At 39.6% G+C, this 22,361-nt stretch overlaps 1 protein-coding gene across 6 annotated transcripts in view; it reads left to right on the forward strand.

Moving 5' to 3' along the window:
• The window catches only part of GLI3 (GLI family zinc finger 3), a 217,826-nt gene that overhangs the window by 156,853 nt on the left and 38,612 nt on the right, over positions 1–22,361 (forward strand). For 5 of the 6 annotated variants that reach the window (XM_080582209.1, XM_080582211.1, XM_080582210.1 and 2 more), the window contains 4 exons: positions 1,357–1,558; positions 16,477–16,693; positions 18,145–18,261; positions 19,567–19,707. In XM_080582209.1, the coding sequence (XP_080438335.1) occupies positions 1,357–1,558; positions 16,477–16,693; positions 18,145–18,261; positions 19,567–19,707 (677 nt within the window). The remainder of the gene's footprint in view (positions 1–1,356; positions 1,559–16,476; positions 16,694–18,144; positions 18,262–19,566; positions 19,708–22,361) is intronic. The other variant, XM_080582212.1, reaches the window with a different exon arrangement.

Consider the following 22,361-nt stretch of genomic DNA (forward strand, 5'->3'; position numbering starts at 1 on the left):
AAAGTGGCAGCTTTTAATACCAGATAAAAATCTTGAATAGCATGTACAGAAAGAAGGGCAACCCACTCAGATGTGTAAGGAAAGTGTAATGGCAGATTGTAATCCAGTTGTGTCCTTGAGATTAGACTAATTGCAGTCCATTGGGCTGGTTAAAGTTAGGCACATAAATTTAAATACCCCATTTGAAAAGTTGTCCTGAGCACCAAGAGATGAGCAAGAATCAAGAAAAGCAGACCCATAATGGAGGCTTGTGGCCCACTGTTAATTACAAGCAAGTTACAGATGAAGTCAAGGAGTCTGGGAGAAGTAGCTGTAAAGTAGACGTTAAACCAAAGACCTGCATGACCCTGGCTGTCAGGATTGTTAGGACTCAGTCCTTTACTGCAGGTTAAAGGGATTAAAAAGGTAGAAGCTGCAGTACTGTTACAGGAAATAGTTCAGTACACAGCAGGGAGGCTAATTCTCTCTTCAGTCTCAACTGAGATGGAAAATAATTAAATAAGGGGAAGAAATTTAAGGTGATCTTCTATCAGGACTGGAGATCGTTGGGATGATGGTGATGGTAAAGGTAAAATAGACCAGAAGAGGCAGAGATTTTCAAAGCAGCACAGAGAATCTAGAAATATAGTATGTATTTATTTTAATGGTATCTCCATGTTTGCCTTTTCTTTACTGCTTCGAAAAGTTTAATCTTTAGTTTTGAAGAAATCCGGCAACTGTAGTCCCCTGTGAACCCCAACACAAGAATATGGGATCCTGAAGAAATTCAAATAAAGCCTACTGTTATCAATCTAATGCTGCGAATGCCAATTTGACTTCTGTTGTTAGAGTTGGCCTTTATAGTGTTTTTTCAGTACTGATTTTTAGTTTTGTATCAAGCATCGCACAGGCAGCAATACTGTCAACAAAGGAAATGCTGCCACTTCATTTCTACACTATATTTTACAAGTTTAGCTTTGACTGTATGTATTAAATGATGCGGGTTTGGGTTTGCTAGTAGCCCAGATCTGAACCACTGTCTCATTGCTTGTGGTTGAATTAATGATGTGAATGTCTAAGAAGCCATCAGATTCATAAATCACCAGAAATGAGAGGGATAACTCATAAAAGTCTTTTCCTTTTGTTTAGCAATTTATCATTTTGCTTGCACATTAATAAACAGAGCTCCCCTGAGGTAAGCCACAGGAAGATAGATTTTTCATCCTAATTTTCCTCAATCGTAGCCAGTAGATCACAAGTGGAGAGAGTGGGCTTGTCACAGCATGTTGGCGTCTTGTGACTCCCTCTACCCATCACTGATAAAAAATAAATGTGATTAAGTACCCCGGTGGATAATTATTTGTGTTTACATAACAGGCGCCAGGTTTCCGAGTCCGAGATTGTCAGCTAGACCAAGCCGAAAGCGTACGTTGTCCATATCCCCCCTATCTGATCACAGCTTTGACCTTCAGACCATGATACGGACATCTCCAAATTCCTTGGTCACAATTCTCAATAATTCTCGTAGCAGTTCCTCAGCCAGTGGTTCTTATGGCCACTTATCTGCAAGTGCAATAAGGTAAGAACAGCATTTTCTATGTATATTGTATATTCTCGTTTATGTCATACACACACACACAGGCACACACAAGTGTGATTGTACACTCACATCTTAAATAACAGTTCTGTTTTGTGTATACGTGTATTTTACAGTTTCTGTACTGTATGTTCACTAGAGCTTAGTTTAAAGTATAAAATACTTTTTTTTCTTGCTCAGAAAGGTAATCACAAGGGACATTTTGGCATATTATTATCCAGTGTATGTGTGTGTCTACTCAGGAATCTGTGTTCAGAGAAGGAGTTCTAGGATAGGTTTGTGACTTAAGCCACTTGTGTTCTTCTGTTCGTAGATATATCAGAGTGAAATGTTCATACATTACAATCATCAGAGAACATCATCAGCATTGATTCAATCATCAATGTTAATTGAACATGGTGCTGTTCAATTAAAATGTTTCGCTAGAATTTCCTGATATCCATGTTCAAATTTTTTCGTATGTTAGTATGTATATTGAAAGATTAGACTTTCTGTGGCTGAATTATTTTTTTTCTTTTTTTTTTCCTACCAAGGAAGTACTGTTATTATCCAGTATCATCAGAAATGCATCAGAATGGCCACTTCACTTGCATGTGCAAAAAAACAGCCAAAAATGCTTGTTCTGAAGGCAGAAGATCAGAGTAGCAAGGGAATAGACAGGGAGAAATTGTACTGTGTAGGGAGAAAGGAAGGGGAAGCAAAGAGAGCACAGGGAGATGGAACAAAAGCAAGAGTGCCAGAAAAAGGGAGTGGAAGAAAATGAGAAGCAGCAGAAAAACGGAGATGCAACTGCAGAACATTGTTGTATGTGTGACACTGCTATATCTTAACTGAGAAAAGCTCCTTTGGTATTCAAAAAATAAAATAAAATAAATCCCCCACCTCTCCAAAGTCTCAGAAAATATTGGTTTTGCATTTGTGGCACTTGAACAAAGAGTGCTGCTGGTCCCTGGCTTAAAAGCAGCCTCCACCTTCAATTTGCATTGAGGGAAAGGAGCAAGTCCCCACAGCAATTTCTTGAGATCTAAAAAAAAAAACATTTTTGGCAAGGCTCAAACATGCCTTTCCAGCAAAAATGACACACTTAAAACTTCAAAAAGTGGCTATGGGGATTTGCACTTTTGGAGAAAATGGGGCACGCAACTGGTGTGTTGGAAACCATGAGCCTGCCAAACTTTGAAAGTGACAGCACTGTAAATATTTGGTATTAGCATAAGTGCTGTTGTGTTTTTTTTTAAGCACTTCTTTTAAATAGTCGTGTTTCATAGCTCTGATGTACTTGAATAGCTGTGTAGTATTTCACAGGTATGATATCATAGCTCTGCAATACAACTCTACAATCTTTGTAACCACAGCCCCAATTACCAAGCTCCTTAATGTGGAATATGATTTATATCAGTAGCTGGCAGCAGTTTTGGACCACATCTGTTAAATATATCTACTGTATGGAGGTGTACTATCCCCACTGTCGTTAAGATGGGATGGCACTTCAATTACTAACCTCCTTTTCCATTGCTTGTAACTTTGGTTAAGCAAATAGTGCATGAAAGTTGGCATACTCTCTACACTGGAATAAGTCTTCCCGCCTTTTACTCTTCCCCCACAGCTGGAAATGGTTGCTCTATGTTTTTGACACATCAAATCACAAACATAAGGGCCATACCTGCCAAGCTAGAGTCAGATGAATAGTTTTGCTGAAGGCAGTTGTAGAACTTACGTGCAGAGACTGAGTAAGGGTGCACCCACCGGTACGGTGGGTCTTGTGAACTGGTGTCACTGGGGACAACAAGCTTATGCGACTGAGTCTATGGTTGGCAGAAACTTTCAGCACTCCCTGGTCATACTTTCCAGGCATGCATAATACAAAATTTCACACCATTTTGAATTAATAATTATTTTTTTTTAACAAGAGTATGTTCCTCATAAAAAGTGGTAAACATATCACTCCATTCTTTCCCTCTTTGAAAGGAGGGAGAGGGAGAGAGAGCTAGCACTTTTCCCAGCATTGATACTCGCCTCTGTTGATGCCTTTTAACTTCTCTCATGTAAACCTGTCTACAAAAGAGTTACGCTAAAATAAACAGTGACATAAGGTATTCAACCCAGGCCACATTTCATTGCTTTAATAAATTCCAAGACTAAATAACAACAGGGCTATCAGTAAAACTTCATTTATTGAAATTCACTGTCTTGTAAATAATGCATTCAGCACAAGAACTGCTGTACTGAATCAAATCATAGGTTCATCCTGTTTAATATCCTGTCTGCAGCAGTGATCAAAATGTAGAAAAAACTTTTCCTAGTGTAAAATCCCAGCTTCTGGAAACTTGCAGGTAAATCCCATAGGAGTTACAGTAAGAAAATGGTATAGTTCAGCTCTGCACATGGAATTCCAAGATAGGAAGGATTTGTAGTTTAGGCAATGTCAGTATTGTTAACTTTATTTAACATTAAACAGTCCTTCTAGATCTTGTTTCCAATCACTTTTAACTTAGCCCAAATAATTTATGCTTGGCAGCATTTTTTCATGGCAGATGCCTATCTAAAGCTGAGTATTTTAAAAAAAAATAAAAAAGGCAAAATTATCAATTTCTCAGAATGGCGTTAGGGGAAACCAGACTTTCCTGTACATAGTAGAAGAGCTCTTGCTACCATTTCTCTGAGAAGCTAAAATTTGTCAGGAATGTCATCTAGATGCTATAGATAAGGTCTTTGCTGTTCCTGAGAGCTTGTCCCATTCAGCCTGTGATAAGCCCTTAAGAGATTTCTATTAGCATGTGTTAAATAGATGTTTACTAAGAATTCAGTGTGTTCCAGTCCAGGGCCCACAGAAAGGAAGGAGGACTTTTCCCTGCAGCTGCAGCTCTTGTTAATCTGCTACCTCCTTGGGAAGCTTGTGGAGGCAAAGCTGTCTGCTCAACCATAACAGCCTTCCTTCCTTGAATGTGAAAAAGAAAGCAGTCTTCAGAGGAAACAGGTGCCAGACCAGGAACTGTCCAGGCTAAGCACACTGGGACAAAATGCTTGCATATAACTCAAAGTAAGATTGCACTGGAAGAGAGAAAAAGCTGCAAAATAAGGCATGCAGAAGCCAGTCATTAACGAGAATGAAGGTACTGCCCCCTTGTGATTGTGCACTGATACCATCTTTAATTTTAGGGTTGCACAGTATTTTTTTCACAGGATGCCTCCCTGCCTGCTTCAGTGCACTAGCTGAGCCACTTCTCTGGATCAGTCAGAGCTGCAGGACTCTCTCAGTTGCCTCAGGCAGCTGTAGAAGAGAAGGGAGTATCTTAACCTGGTTGTTTGCTGCATGGAGAGTGGGCTTTGCTCTTGCAACAAAATCCTAGCCTAATGCTGGGCAAACTGAACTAGTCAGAAATGACCACCAGGGTCATGTCATACAGTTTCTTTTCTGGAGGCCCAGCATAAAACTTAATTTTGCAAAGAAGCTGAGTGCTCACAGCCATGGCTTGAAGCTACTGACAGCTATTTTGAAAATTTCTTGTGCTGTGTCATGTTAATTAACTCAGGAGATCAGGCCTCCATGCCTGAAACTGGGCAACCACAATGAGTTCTTACTGTAGTCTTTATTTGATTCATGTGCCTGTGCAAATCGAGTCCTTCCTGTTCACCTCAGAGGGAGGCTGAAAGCATTAATGTTTTGTGAAGTACTTAGATTCTGCGGTGATGAGCACAGTAGAGAAGCTCAGGAGGGTATCAGTAATTATGTATTCACAGAAGGTTTAAATACAGTCGAAAGAAGGCCCATGGGCAGTACCCTGGGCAAGGAGAAGAAAAATATCAATGTTTCTCAATGAAGAATATTGTGTGTCTTGTGTCTGAATGAGGTAGGAATCCTGAAGGGGGAAAAAAAGGTGCATGGTCATGTAATTAAAGACTGATGAGTGAGAACAAGAGTGTACGGGCAGGTTAGTTCTGGTATGTTTGATTTTGTAGTCTCAATGCTTTTTCAATCTATTGTTGCAGAGTTGCTACTTGTATTAAGAAAGTGTCTCCAGGACCTGGTTGGTCTTTTCATTGGCTAAAAAAAAGGTGCATCCTCTGGCTAAAAGATTACATCCCGTGTTTCAGACAGCTTTTCAGCCTAGGACCCCACTGTATGATCACTGTGGGATGTTGAGGATGAAGCCAAATAAAAGGAGACACATTTTGGGCTGTGGTTTTACAGAGACAAGCAGGAGAGGGCTCTGGTCCTTGACATGGGTACTACTGCAGTTTGAATAATAAATAATAATAGTTTAGCACAATCCAGATAGGGCTTGACTTGGCGGGCGCTTTGTCATTGTCAGCTGGCAGCAAAATGCTGTATCCTGACTACTGGCTGAGTACTTGAAAAGAAGATGTCGCTCCTGCTGACAGCTAATAGTGGATCTCCTTTAGCACACCAGGTAGAGCTTCTACTTTGTGCATTTGAAAACACCTGGTTTAGGTCTCAGCTGGGAAAGATTATGCAGAAAGTAGGCGTATGAAGCAGCATCAAATGAGGATAATCCTTCATTTGACATTTACTCATTTGGTTACCTGCCTCAGTCCTGCAGTGCAGCACCCCTGCTATTAATCTTTTGTCAGGATGTACTTACATGTTATATCTGCTACCTGTGACAATTATTAGACTTTGCACTTCACTAGCACTTCTTTTTTGAGAGGCAGCATGGCCTAGAGTGATTACAGAGGGGGTAATCACTTCCCATAATATTAAGAGTACCAATTCAAAACCTTTACAAAAGATTAGCTGGTCTTTAATAAACACAGGAGGTTGGGACTTCATGTTTTGTATGATCTGAAATTCAGAACCTCTGTTATTTTTCCAGTCCCTTAACAGCCCTACAATACCAAATTTACAAAGTCAGTTTTCAGAAAATGAGCCAAACTCCCTGTCAGCTACAAACTGTTTAAGTCAGGAGCAGTTCCACCTACTAGAAGAGATTTTCTTTCAGTCTATGCAGATGTAACTGAGAATACACCATAGCCATCTCATAACATCTTAAAAATCAGTTTCTTATGAGCACAGGAGCCCTTTGGGATTTCCTCCAAGGTCTGAAAGAAACTGAAAAAGCACAACAACACTATTTTTTTTTTCCCCTGGACTCTGCCCCTGCATCCCTGATGTTGTGAGAACAGGAAGGAGAGATTAACACAATGTGGTTAATTACAGCCAGACCCTGGTTGTTCTGGCTCCAATCACTTTGATCTGAAGCTGGACACGAGGGGAATGGTGTTGATGTATTTGCCAAGAGCACTAGAAAGAGATAGCCAGGTTTGTAGGGAAAGCTTAGGTAGCAGTGGGTTAGTATCACCGAGGAAGACACGAGACTTCTTCTGCAAGCAGGTATTGGATTATCAATGGTTTCCTCATCTCATACAAGCTTCTTGTGTAGAGCATTTGTGGTAGAGTACCCGTAATGAGTCAGTACACTCCCCTCTGAACTGCTTTATAGCTAGAGATGAGTGACCATGTATTAATTGACCATGTATTAATTTCTACAGTTGCTCTTTGCAAACAAAGAGAAAAGCGAAGAGAAACATAAAAACAGAGTTAAGATGTATTGAAAGTATAAAGCTTTTTGCGTAAGAAAGTGAAAGTAGCTCCAGCAGAGAGCCCAAACAGTCTGACCATGCACTGTATAAAAAAAGCAAAGAGTATCCTATTATCAGGTATAAATTATCCAGTTTTTGAATTTAACAGAATGTCTTGTAGTTATAAGATAGGGAGCCCTCATGTTCTCAGTCATCACGCTTTTTTCAATATTTTACATATTCTTATGTTTCCTTGTATTAATCTCCTTTTGGAGGCAAATGATTGTTTTCAGTCTGCTCTTTGGAGAGCTCTGGCATTGTCATTTCTGCCGATACTCTCTGAAACAGTCTTCCTCTACTACATGCAATAATATTACAGAAAAGGATCAGCAATTCAAACGTACTATGGTTTTCTGTATTCTGTATCCCATTCCATTTGTCTTAATGTGTTTTTTACACAGTTTCATGTTGAGAGAATTTTCATTCCTCCTTTGAATTCTGCACTGCTCCTTGTGAGTTGGCTCAGTTGGCTTACAGTGTATCAATAGTTCAGACTTATCCCTTCAATATCAATATACATCTGGCTGTCAGTGTTGACCATTCATCTAGCGTACTTGACTCTAAAGATACTTCTTAGTTCTTCACCATACTGCTCAAAATAATTCTGTCAAAGAGGCAGCTTTTGTTTTTTCATTGCTTACATCCACTGCCAGATTGTTGACAATTACACTGAAAACCAAAAATGCCATCTGAGAATTCATATCTAACTTATTTTTTTAACTAAAAAAGACTGCTTAATTCTTATCTTTGATTTCACTTTTAGATTGTAAGTTTTAACTATTTATGTGTTTTGAGTATTTATTAAATGTGTGTAAAAGGACACAATCAAATACTGCTTAACAAAGTAAATCTTATAATGGACGTGTTTAGAGCAGAATGGGTAGAACACAATGTATTTGGCAATGTTTTGCAAGAAGCTTTGTTTGATAGGATGTACCAGGTAGAAAATGTGTTATTTCTGTTGGAATTAAAGGTGCTTTGCCATTTTGTTATCGCTCTTATTGGGGTCTAAGTGAGACACAAAGCTGACTTTGAGTGAAAGCATTTCTTGCATCAGAAAGTCTCTTGGTAATAGCATGTAGTATATTGTAAATGAAGGCATAGTTGCAGTTCAGATGGAGTCAAATTCAGACCAGGTGCAACCCCACCAAAACTGGTTCTATTGTAACTAGGCTCAGATCACATATGGGCAGCACGGGGCTTTATTCTCTGTGGTCTTGCACCGTGTATAGTTAATCTACAGAAAAGAATGTAATGCTCTATCATGCCATAATAGCTTCATTTTATACCCTCTTTCAAGAAGTTTGAATGGCAGGGAAGTGCTACAAAGTGAATAAAAATGAAATTCTTCAGTGTTACGGAAAGTTGCATCTAATTCAGGCCCTTTTGAAATGGAATTCTGCAGCTGGCCTCCTATAGAAAGCACAGACAGAATGCAGGATGGTGACGTTCAGGGAGATTGTTCTGGAGATCACCTGCATCTTGCATTGGAAAGTGGTAGGTGTTTTTCACCACACATACACATAAACACAGAATGGCAAGATCTCTGCCTTCAGAAAGCATATATGTAAGAAGTCAAGCAAAATAAATACAGAATATACAGGTGCATGCTGCATACACATTTACATGTACAGATAAACATATATACAAGTGTGATTACATATTTACATATGTGTGCCTGTAGATGCATATACCACAGATCCTGTAATTAAAAAGCATTTTGAAGCAACTTGCTCCAGATCAATTTGGTGTTATTAGAGTTTAAAGTCTTTAGACAAGGCTTTGGATCCAGTGCAGTATTAATTACAGGAAAGTTCTGGATGTAAGAAAACTGTGCTGGGGTTTAACACAGAGCTCACTTAATTTTCAGACCCTAAAAACAAGAATTAATTAGCACTTTCCATGTAATTAATGATACCAGCTTTAGAAACAAAAAAATGCTTAGCCATGAATTTAATTTAAAATTATGTTTACCAGAAATGTCATGGGCTTGCATGGAACAAACACCGATGAATTGTGCAAGATACTTTTAATACAAAGTCCAGTTAGGATGCTAAGGATTCCTAGACAGGAATATCACAGTTAGGAGGACAAAACTGTCAATGCTGTCTGAGCATATAAGGTTAATCAGGTTCTGTTGCTCTCTGAAACTATTCCATTTTACTCTGGCATCTGGCAATGTATTCATGAAGAAAAATTTCACCTAGCCGAGCAGATAAAACAGAATAGATAATATGGTAAGCTGAAGAGAAAGTACAAACCACAGAGTCTGTTAATTTTAAACTGGTAATGGAAAAGTGAAAAAAGAGGCAACGATGCATGTGAGTTAAATACAATTGTAAAATGATGACTATTATCTGACGGAAACTGAAAAAGTAGTATAATATATACTGTGCTTTATTAGATACAGGATACATCTCTACAAATGCAGTTAGATGACTTGTCTCTAAGTTAGTGATTTTTAATAAAATGTGTCAATATTACAAATGCAGGGGGATATTCATGAAACCTAGTCAGTTTTGAAAAATGTGTTCAATGCATTTCAAGTTTCATACCTGCCTTTGGGATCATGCCACATGTCTGGTTTCATGGTCACAGCTTTATTTTGTTTTCCTCTGTACTTAAGTGACAAGCCATAAAACCAACTGATTAATTGTCTGCATTGTCTACATCAGTGCTGCCATTTAGAAAGCAGAGAGAAAAGAACAGAATTTAAAACAAAACTCTTCTTTCTTAGTTTTAAAAATGTTGTGCATATTGTAGGCAAAATGCTTCACACAGAGGTGCATTTTTAAAGTCTTCCATCCTGGTTTTGGTTTCCATTTGGTTTCCATTTTACATCTAGGATATTTCAAACAGTAAGAATTTCACAAATCTTTTCAAGGCTACGAGGTTCCTGAGTGTGTTGTCACTCCTGTGACCTGAACAATTTGTCAATATAAAGTTTTACGGGTTGTTTCCATCAGGAGGAGAAGTAAATGATAGGGTTGGAAACTTCTTTTTATTTGCTCCCGTTTATTTACAAAGAAGGTACATGAGTTCCTGTTTCCGCAAACCTCAAACATCAGGAGACAGTTTTCTTACATGATGTTCCTGGCTTCTTCTCATCCAGTTCCTGTCCAAGGAGAACTCATTGGCTTTCCGTCTTCTGTATCTCTTTCGGGGTCAGGGTATGAGTCTGTCCTGCTAACCATCTACAGCTTTCCACATCTGACTGTGTAGTGTTCTGGCTGCACATTGCAGATACGCATAGTTCCATCAAAAGAGATGCATAAACTTCAGTGTTTGAAGTCAACTTAGGCAGATCTGCTTAGCACCCATGGTTCATCTCCAGCCACTCTTTACTTACATCCCATGCTTTGGGCAGTGGCTCCTGCAAGTCAGTTTACTGTGGGATGAATGAAGCTACTTCTTACGTTAGTCCTTTTAAAAAAAAGAGCCTCTGAGCATGTGAAAGCCATCACCGTTAATTTAATTATGATTTGTATTATGACTTAGTTCAACAACAATTTCTGTGTCTGTAGGGCCTAGGTTTTAGGACAGCCCTTAAGGACTCTCTGATGTTGGTCTCATTTCAGCAGTGCTTAAGAGCTATTAGGGATGCTTTCTTGAAAAGTAGCTGGGTACGTTTGTTATATGGGAAGGGTGCGTGTTTGCCCCTTAAGAACATTCATAAGCAATAAAGAAGGACTTTAGAAATCCAAATTAAAACCTAAAGGTGAATGCCTGACCTGCAAAGGTTAAAAACTCCATTCAATTTAGTGAGTCCAGGTACTCATGCAACATTTATTGGTGGGTTACTGCACCCTGGTTTCTCAGTTTCACTTACAATGGGCTTCATACAACTCTTAAGGGAGAGTAAGACAAAATAGTAACATCTTTACCTACTTGAGCATGAGCTAGAAGAAGCCATGGCGATACCTGATGAAGGTAAGCTAATACCTGATGATCAGCTTTATTCAATATGAAGCCAATCCACTTAACAAATTACCTCTCTCTTTGTGAACTGAGATCCTTTTAGGAGTGGCTTGGATCATTTGGTTTTCCTTGTGTCAGTAGCTGATGGCAAGAACAAATGATGGAGGCTACAGAGTACGCTGAGAGCTCTGGGGCTTCTCCATGTCAGGAAGGTCCCATGTGCCCCCTTGCAGAGCAGGATGCTCCTTCCCCTTGGAGTGAGCACTTGCGTTGTACTTGTGTGTATCAGATCTTGCAGAGCTGTGTGTGTTGTAAGAAAGGTATCTTCAACAGTTTTTGTGAGGATAGGAAAACCATCATGACACGAGGAAACTTTTGTGATACAACTCAACTATCCTCAGAGTTTTCACAAGATCAGGATCTCCTCTGCATTTTTGAGTCAGCCTGTCTGCTTAGGCACACCTATGCGATGTATAGGAAAGAAGGAATTTTTCCTGACTTTGAATTCACAGCTGTTTTGCGGTAAATTCTGCAGCTGTGACCAGAAACTGGACGACCTTGTTAGTAGGACAGCCACAAAGTAGCCACAAAGTTTGGTTTTGATTATAATGTCTGTTTTTCTTCTTCTTGAAGTCAGTTCCTTAAAATTTGATGTGCTCATGTAATTGCAATGTAGTTCACTGCCCTGCTTTACCTCCGGTGAAGGGAGTTTGAGACTTTGCAGAGGAGAAGAGAAAGAGAGAGACAGACTGACAGACAGACACGGAAGCCCACAGTATGGAAAAATAAATGACATCACTGGTGGGCTATTCTGTCATTAAATATGAGTTATTGAATGTTTAAGTAGAAGTATCACACATTTTTTTTCTAACCCTTACCCCCCATAAACAACTGAAAAGATAACCTTCATGTAGTTTACTAGTGGTCTTATAAACATTCATCTTTTCCTTTTTTCCTCTCCTCCTTTGTCAAAAAAAAAAATAGTCTGTAACAAAAATACAAATCAGATTCTCTCTAGTGGTATAGATTTTCTTTCCTAAGTAGATGGAAGAAAAACGTTCATAATTCACTCACATTTCTGTGAATTCAAGATGTTTCGTAAGTAACTGTTGTTTTGGAAAATGTGAAAGACTGGGGCAGCCATTTTGTGTTCTTTTGGCCTCTGGACTTTGAAAGTGTTGAGTACCCCATGTCTGGACTGTAGCCCCTTGAAGGTGTCTTCAAAGAAACATGATGCAAATTGAGGCCTCCAAAGCCACTCATCACTTTTTCAAAAATGCTTGTGGTTTTCAATAGATGTGGACTTGTAGCTCTCAAAATCACTACTTTCAGGCCTTGTTTACCACCTCTGAGCATGAGTTTTAGGCAGTCACTGAGTGACAGCATTGCCATGTAGGTGCAATTCTAAGCAAACATGGCTAGAATGGCCGGTCAAGGTCAGGTGGTGCCACAGCCCGTCCTTCCTGTTGATGCTGGCCTCCTGACCAGAAAACAACGTGGGGTTGGTGGGGCCATCAAGAGGGCACACAGCTGCCGGGCAAGGCCGAGGGATCTCCAGGGATCTCTGAGGGGAGTCTGGGCTACAGAGTTTCTGTATGCGCCTTATACTCACGAGTTATTGGACAAAGTACATTAAAAACTTTGGGAAAGCAAGGAGAAATCCAGGTCTCCCTTCCCAACAGAGCGCTCTGTGCCAGCAATGTTGTAAGTTTTGATTTTTTTTTCTTCGTTTTGGCCCACAATATGAATTTTATTGTTGAGTAGCCTAAATGGTTTCTGAAAGGCAGAGAAAGACCTGACACCTTCTGTTCCTTAAGGTCTTTCTGATCTTTTCAGATCAGAAAAATTGGCCAAGTTGCCCAGTGACAGCATCTCACCTAAGGGTGACATAAACTGAGCCAGGTCATCTTGCCTTATGAAGAGCTCTCCAGAACCAGTTGGAGAGAATTATTTGAAGGCAGCTGTCTGAGATATTTAAGAAATACCCTGGTGCCTGAACTGTTATCACCATTTCTGAGTACTCTTCCTCAGATGTTCTGGCTAGTTGCTAACCTATTCCTCTGCTCCTTCGTGATCTCCTTCTTGTTTCAGTCTGGGGGCTGTGAAGTTTGGAAAGAATGTAAAGCAAGTTGCCAGACTCCATAGGAAAATCCTAGTACCTCAGTCTCAGCCCTGTGCTGTTGGGTACTGGACAAAAGAAAGATACTAAAGAAATAAGGATTCCTCCTCCTTTCCTCAGCACATCTGTGCATCTGTGTCTCAATGCATTTGCTGCTGGTGTCATTGTTTTCCAGTAAGAGCCCCTAGCTAAGATAATGTCTGGACAAAAGTCAGAAATGCCTGGCTTAGCATCCTACTTCTGGAGGCTCCATGTGGTGTTAGAGAAGATGTAAAGAAAGAGGGCATCTCTGTGGGGTAAAATTTATCCTTTTGATGGAAGCCATGTGTATTTATGTACAAAGGAATAACAAATATACTTACTTAACTTTTAAGCGCTTGCACTGTACTGCTGTAAGGCATGTCACTGCAGGCCAGCGAGACTGTCTTCTATATTTGTTAAAGTGGAGCCACTCTCGTCCTTTAGTTAAAAAGGTGTTTTGCCATTGGAGGCATCATCTCTTTTTGTGTTGCTCTCTGTGGGGTAGAGAATGCAAAGCAGGGATAACTGACTAAAAATACCCTGTTGGCACAGCAGTCGTTTCGCATCTTTGGAGGGACAGAGGCGAGAATATTGCCAAACTCCAGTAAATATATATGAGGTACATTAAGTGCAAATTGTGTGCATACATCTTGGGGCTCCCACACTATTTTTTCGTACTCAGGGCCAAAGCTTTCTCTTACCCATCCAACTTCCTGAGTCCTTATCACCGGCACCATAACAGCCTCCTACTGAGCTAAAAATAAATTCAGATCACAGCGGTACCCTCCTGCACCTCCTGAACTGTTTGGGAGTGATCTCCTGTGCTCTGGATAGGTTAAAAATTAATGTTAGATGCAGGTGCTCATGTATCTGTATTCACAGAGCCGATAGGCAGGATCTACACTTAAGGCAGTCATGTCCTGTGGATGAATCCTAAATTTGTCATTTTATTGTGTGGGATTTGGAGAGTATTGCCAAGCTTTTGAACTGGGACTTGCAAAGCTAGGTATTGCTGTGCATGCTTAAACACCTAGAAATCAAATAATAAGAATAATAAAAGACTGTGTTTCTAAGAGTGTTAGGTACTTGCAGCTCCAAATGAAATGAGACCACTTATTTTTTCTTTTAAACTGATTCAGCTAAGGGGTGAAAATGTCCTAGGTACTAACTTCTTACAGAGAAATAAAATACTTCATCCAAATTGTTTGCACGTTGCATTTGTTGATCTCGGAGGATTTGATAGCATCTTCAGGATGGTGCCGTCTACTGTTTGAAGTACACAAGATTAACTTACAGTGTATGTAGCAAGATAGATGCAGGGATATAGTAAAGAGGCGTTGTTACAGCCTCATGTATGACATTGTAATTGTATGTTTTTTAATGAACAGACCAGAGTAGTTACACTTAGTAATGTTTGTTACTAAAAAGGAAAATGGGTGTTAAATCATTGTGTTCTTTGATGAATGGCTTGTACACTGAAGAATAAATTGAACAAACTGGCATAGAGCTCAGTGAACATGAAATCAGCTATTAGAAGAAAGCTGTGAACAAATTCTGAGCCTGATATGCATCTTTTGATTAATGTCCTATCAATCATCCATAGTGGCTACCTTAGCTAAGTCGTGCTGTAATCATTCATGGTTGCTTACAGGAACACTAGCAGGGACTATAGAGCTGCAATAACTGAATATTATTACTGATTTCTCCCTAACTCTTGCTGTGAACAATTACTGTTTTCACTCCGTTTCTGCCTCCCTTTATTAAAAAGAATACAATGCAAAATGAAAAGAGAGTTCCTCAAAGACCAGTAAAATTCTCCCAGGGTATTCTTAATGATATTCTGTCCTAAATGGGCAAACTATTGTAATGCACAGTTCTCACCAGGAATAATAGTAATGTAATCACATTGAAGCTGTCTCTTTATGGATTGGAGTCAAACAGACAAAATGTATAGTCAGATTAATGAACACAGAATTCTTGTAGAAGTATTACTTAAAATGGTTGAAATGATTTCAGCTCTTTTTGTATCACACTATTTTCAGTTAATACACTTAACAGTAACAGCAATTAAGACTCGAGACTGTAAATTTGGATTAAGTCCACGCTTTTGACATTAGAAGAAGCCTTGATTATTAAAAGGTATTATGCCTGCACCCTTCTTTTAAGACTTGATGTTTTAAATTTGTAGGGCTCTTTTGAACTGATCTTTTTTAAAGAAAAAAAAATCAATTAATACCCTGTTTCTTCCTTTTTCTTTTTGCTGTGGTTGTAAGTTATTGGAAAGTGTTTACAGGAGAATCTCACATTTCTGTGTGTGAAGATTTAGCTCTGTACCATTTATTTTTTAAGTATGACACGAAGAATGCTTTGGCACTACCCACAAAATAGGTCCTTAGATGGCAGTGTAATTTCCTCCAAAGTCACAGTAGTCTGGGAAATACAGTGAAGTAATGAAGTGATGACAGGTATTAACATGCATAATGGGCTTTAATAGACATTTAATGTTGTTTAACCGAAAGAAGAAGAAGTGCTTTCCCATTGGAATATTTCTACATTGAAACTCATTGATCACCAATTTCAGAGGGGAAAGGTTAATCCATCAGTTTCTGTAACCAAACGGCACTGATGGAAATTCTTTAGGTGACATTCTGGATGAACTGAGCTTTCCATCTTTGCAAACAAAAGAGTGATATGACAAGTACGGTGTTCAGAACACATTTAACCAATTGATTTTCTCTCCTCTTGTAATAAGATCTAGAGACATATGAAAGAGCGTAGCATGAGCCAAGATTAAAGGAACTGCTTCATACAGGCGAACATAGGGGAACTGCATTATCAATAAAAGTACTATAAAGCATGTAGGCACCCATCCTTTTTCTTTATATAAAGTTTGTTATTGCAATAAATAGCTGTTATTGAACTGCTTGCCTTTTATTTCAGTTTTTCTGAATTTTATTTTACTCAGCTTTCTTGCGGTTTTGTGGTAAATGTTAGGAAAAGATGTTATGTTTTGTTATGGTCTCATTTTTGTGTTCACTAGTAAATCCAGACCAATTCTGGGTTTAAAAGTTGGATTTATCAGCCTTTGGGGCATGAGGAAAGACATGAGGGGAGGGAGGGATCTGACTTCAATTAATGTAAATATATTAAATATATTTTAAGGGTTTAATCTGTACAGTTCCATACAGTAATGACCCACCTCATTTTCCTTCCTTTTCCCTCCTTTTTCTCCCAAATTCAGCCCTGCTCTGAGTTTCACATACCCTCCTACACCAGTATCCCTCCAGCAAATGCATCAGCAAATTATAAGTCGTCAGCAAACCCTGGGTTCAGCCTTTGGACACAGCCCTCCTCTCATCCACCCTGCTCCAACTTTTCCTACCCAGAGACCTATCCCCGGCATCCCCAGTGTCCTGAACCCTGTCCAGGTCAGCTCTGGGCCTTCTGAGTCCACACAGGTGAGAGACAACAAAAGAAACCTTTGCACCCCAATAATTTAAAAATGAAAAAATGAAACAAATCACATTGTCTTTTTGGCAATTAATCACCACTGACACGGAGACCCTTCGATAACAGTTTTCTTGCAGCTATAGCATTTGCAGTCCCGTTATTATAAATCACAGGCATATACTCAGTGTTCCTGATTGGTAGCATGCCTTTTAGTCCTTATAAATATTTCAGTGTGCTGCAGCGGCTTCTCATTCCAACCTGTCTTTCCCGAGTCAGACAACTTAATACAGGTAGGGAGCAGAGAAGGGGAAAAAACACACTGAAACACTTAATGTTTTCAAGCTTAGCATCTTCACCTCAAAATCAGGCTGACTGGCATACCTCTGGACACAGAGTCACATTCTGCCATCCGGAATGGGTGTGAGTACAGAGCAGCTCAAAGATTGTACAGAGGTTTGAAGTTTTTTTTTTTTTTTTCCTCTGCTTTATGCAAAATTGGACTTAGTGGGTTGGAATTAGTCATTTCATTGAGCAAAGCTGTGTTCTCAAAAGCTGGAGATGTGCAGCAGGGAATCAGGCCCATAATGTGCATAGTTCTTGTTTTGTTTTTTTATTAACTCATGTGGTTTGTTTCCAGATGACTTGGGATAGGTTATTTATCAGTCTGGGAGCTGTTTGTCTTCTGGCTAGCTTTTACAAATGCAGAAACAGAATATACTGCTGTGGGAAGCATATTGATTTTTTGTGGGGTCTGTGCAAGTTCAGATATCTCTAAAAGATCTCTGGATTTCTACAAGATCCATTTGCAGGTGTAGATAACGGTGTTCAGTCTAGCACAGCAAGAGGGAAAACAAGATTCCGGCCTGTTTATGTCAATGTTAGTTTTGCTGTTGACTTTAGAGAATCCAGGACTTCATCTAGGATTTTTCAGCAGAGATATTCATGCTTGTGTTCAATTTTCCTCCCTGTCCATCATTGTAAGGGAAATACAATAAAAGAGCTGAGATGTTGCATACAGACATAAAGTGGGGAAACTTTTCCTCCAAGTGTAAAAAAAATCATCTTCTCGTGTTTATTCTAACTAGTGCATAGTGATTTCGCTTTTCAAAGTTGCCTTTCTGAAGTCATCATTATGTGGAAAATCAAGTCCTTCCTACCCCTCCCTGGCCTGACAAAAACAGCATTGGTTTGTAGCAAGGAATTACATCAAATGCTCTCCTTCCTGTTCCCTCCCTGCTCCATTACAAGGTTGAGTGATGCAGCTCTTCCACAAGTTAATGCTATGTAATTGAAACACAATGTAATTGCATATCCAATATAATTAACAGTGTAGCTTCTCCAAATAAAGTTGCTGAGCAGATGCTGCATATTTCTGTTGGGAGCTACATATTTATCACAGTCTAATTTTGTCTTTTTTGGGGGAAAAAAAAAAACACAAAAAACAAACAACTGCCTGCAGCAGAACAAACCCACAAGTGAGTCTGCAGTGAGCAGCACTGGAGATCCAATGCACAACAAGCGCTCCAAGATAAAGCCCGATGAGGACCTCCCCAGCCCGGGCGCAGGAAGCATGCAGGTATGGCCTTCAGCTTACAGTCATAAGCCTTTTTTTCTCACTGCTGGAGGGAAAGCACACCTTTCCCATGTTTTTAGCACTCCTGCCCCCTTAAAAGCCTTCATGTCGTACACACACACAGCTCATGGTAGCGAGGGACTGAGTACAGGATTTAACCTGAGCAGCGAGGCCTTACTTTGCTACAGAATGAGGGCAGAGAGGAAGGAGGCTGAGGGAGAAACGCCTCTGTTGGTTCACTGAGTGCTCCACCCGCTGTTCTCCACGGAAAAGAGAACCAAAGATATTTGTGTCTTTGTTCAGGATGGGTTTTCCATTCGGCAAAAATATTTATGCCACATGGACTTTTAACAGATCTTAGCACTGAGCTGCTTTGAGGCCTCGTTGTTGGCCTGCGGTCTCGCTTGCTGCACTTTCCTTACTGGTTGATCCCGCTGGTTTTAGTAAAGTGACTCGTGATTTACAGTGACGAAAGGCGGGTCAGTGAATCAGTGACTTGATCTTGTGAGAGAATCCATGAAAACATATAAAACAAGATCCATCTAAATCCCTCAGCAGGGTTGAAATGGAGAAATAGCATGAGTTCATAATCCGAACCGAATGTTTACGTCAACGTCGTACTCTCACCCTGAGCCAGCACAAGCTGGGAGAGGCATTCACTTTGAGGAACTGAAGGTGGAGAATCAAAAACCAAAATTAAATACTGTCTTTCCTTGCTTACCCCTTTTATGTACATATCATGGACAAGAAAAGACTGACAAGAGGACTGAAAATTACAAGTCTGTTCTTGGAAAGACTTTTATGTGCAAAACTGTCACTGGATTAGCAATGCAAACACATTTTGGATAACTGGTGATGCGATTTATGTCCAACTGTAGCAGTAAAGACAAATTCCAGTTAATTCAACTATATGGAATAATGTCTTTTTCACTACTACTACTTCTGTATAATTAGGGCAAGTGTGCAAATAAAGAGCTGCATAAATACAGGGAAAAGGAAGCGGGCCTTTACAGTTTGATTTTAACTGACATGTGAATGGATTTTATTTTTTATAAATTCTCTGCAGTGAATACTTCTGGGGAAGAAAAATACATTTTACACATATAGCTGGCACATGGTTTTGGTTTACCAGGCCTGTTTTGAGCTATTATATTTCGTAGACCAGAATAACAGAGTGAACTGAGGGTATAATAATCTGTTTCCCCCCCTACTCTGTCTTTCTTTCAATGCTGAAGTAATTCACTTCTCTTCCTCCATTTCAGAATTTCCTCTCTCCTCTCCTCATGCCTGTTTTTTTCTTCTCTCCAGGAACAGCCAGAAGGAATGACCCTGGTAAAGGAGGAAGGGGACAAAGATGAAAGCAAACAGGAGCCTGAAGTGGTCTATGAGACAAACTGCCATTGGGAAGGCTGTTCCCGGGAGTTTGACACGCAGGAACAGCTAGTGCATGTAAGTTAATGGTATTCAGGAACCGGGTTTTAAAACTATATGACCTTTTTCATGGGGGTCAGGTTCTCTGACCCTGTGCTGAGTCAAGTTTCTTAGCTAACAGCACTGCAAACTGGAGAGGGGTTTATGAGTTTCTGAGAATAAAGAAAACTCTGAGCCACAGTGCTTGACCTGTTCAGTCAGCTAAAGCTTAGTGTAAAATTCAATAAAGTCTTCAATAGAGATTGTAATGGCTCTGATCCTGTAAGCCAGCAAACGCTATTTTGAGTTAGAGACTTTGATAGTTATTGAGTAATAGTAAGCTGGACATGAATTATTATTAACCTTTAGCCAAGTTTGATTTTTTTCCCCAAAAGGGACTGTAACACTAGAAATGGGCAAGGGGAGTTCTTCCCCTTCCCTAAGGGTTTGCAGCTTTTTTGTATCAATTTACTGTTGTGTGAAAACTGAAGTGGATTATTTGGCTAAATACATAAAGACAGAGTTAGTTCAGTCCTTTTAGCAAAAGCAAACTGTAGGGTTCGCTATTTATGCAAACATATTAGCTGTATCTGTCTCGTTTTTTCTTCTCCTCCATTTGCTGAAGGAAATTATTACTATTTTTTAATATTGTAAGCTAGAAAATGAACCACCAAAATTCAGAATGTAACCTACCAAGTACAACACCCCCCACCATTTCCAACCACTTAGATAGTAGCACCTCTTAAATGTCATTGAGCTTATCTAAATACTCTGAAAAAAAATGAATTCATAGTACACATTAGAGAGGACCCTCTTCAGCAAATTGTCAGTGTGTCAGAATCATACTTATTGTAGAAAAATGTTTAATACTTTCCTGGAGATCTTGCAAGATCTATTACATAATATGGCCAATAGTACTGAAATAACATGTTGAAAAATGTACTTTTCCCACAAATTGAAAAAAAAATAAAAATCAACCATCATATATTTCCAAACACTATGCAAAATGGTAAATTGATGCTGCAAAGCTGACTTCAGTAAATCAATGCCAGCTTTCACTTGCTGGGTGTGACAGCGTGATGGTGATGGAAATTATTCATCAAGTATTCAGTTTCTTATTTTTTATTATTGGTAGTAGTAGTAGCAGTAGTGACAGTAACAATAACAGTAATAATAAATTAAAGAATATCATGAACTGAACTAAAGGCAAATATGTGACCTTTTGGGGAGAGTTCTTTAGACACTTTTTGTGCAAAAAGTATCCTAACATTTTGATAGGACAAAATGAAATGTGAGGAGAGAGCCTTTTAATGTTTTAATATCTTTTTGGGAAGAAATTCTATATGAAAGGCTGCTGCAAAGGGTTGGACACATTTGAAAGATCAAGTGTCGGTCTTGCAATTGATTCTGTGCAAACAGACTGATTGACATCATCTGGTGCTCTGCACAGGCATGATCTTTATATCTGCTCATAATTGTAAGGCTAAGGCTTTATGATGCCTGGAAAACCGTTCTTAATATTCAGAAATGATCCCAGCAATGATGATAAATAATTTACACCAAAATATATGAAATAAAAGAGAAATTCAGAATAAAGGTGCCCTTGGAAATGAAAAAAAAAAAAGAAGAGGATTTTTTGAAGTTGCAGATACAAAATTTAATTGAATTCCACTGTGCCTGTTACCTAATAGCTAATGCTTTATAGCTGCAGGTGAATTAAAGTGGGATTGTTATTTAAAAAAAAAGAATTTGTTGTTTCTAATGTGTTTTCATAGCAAATCTGGCAGTATTATAAAGATCAACAGCAAGAATTCTCTGAAAAAAATGTATTCCTTATGGTTTTGCATGATGGCAACATCTGAAAAGGGTTTCTCCAGCCATAAACACAGGCAGAGGAAAAAACAAAACAAAACCAAAAAACAGGTTTCTGTGACACAAGGAGTTCTTTTTGGCAGGGCTCAAGATTTACATATGTTATGGCATTTAAGATTATGAGGCACAACTCCTGACTTGAGACCCTGAAGACAATAGGATCATCATCCTGATCACAACCATCACATTCAAGTAGCTCAAATCACACTGCCAGAGTCAGCGTGACTCAGGGATGGGGCCCTGCTTTGTGATTTCTTTTGCTGCTCTGGCAGCAGCCTGCTGTGTGGACTTGAGCGAGTTATTTCTGTCCAGAATTGCAAAAGGGCTTGAGACATCTAACTGTTTGAAAGGGTGGCCCTGCTCTGTCTCCCTCATGTTTTGTCAGCCCTTGATTGTCGCAGCCCCTTGATGCACACCTGCAGCAGTGCTGGAAATGAAGTCCGGATCTCGGTAGGGCTTCATGACAGAGCAGTCCCAGCTTTGCTTAAGTGTGCGGCTCTGGAAGAAAGTGTTAAGTCCCCGAGCAGCGGTTCAGTCCTTGAAAATCTCCCCACTGCTGTGGCTCATGGCCTCGTACCCAAGTACTTGTGGGTAAATATGAGCAGACGCAAATAGCCATGGCTGAGCTTCTGACTTGGTGTATGCACGTGTGCACCTGTGTTAGGCACAGAGAATGTGCCTCTGGCATGAGCACATCTTTACTCAGTAATATTTACATTGCAGTAGCAGGTGGAGGCCTTGTCAAGCCCAGAGTCCTGTGGTACTAGATGCTGCTTAAATGCAAAGGAAGGAATGGCCTGGATGTGGGCATTGGGTTGTCT

This window comes from Anser brachyrhynchus (assembly GCF_964034855.1).
Source record: "Anser brachyrhynchus genome assembly, chromosome: 2".
In the NCBI taxonomy this organism is placed as follows: Eukaryota; Metazoa; Chordata; class Aves; order Anseriformes; family Anatidae; genus Anser; species Anser brachyrhynchus.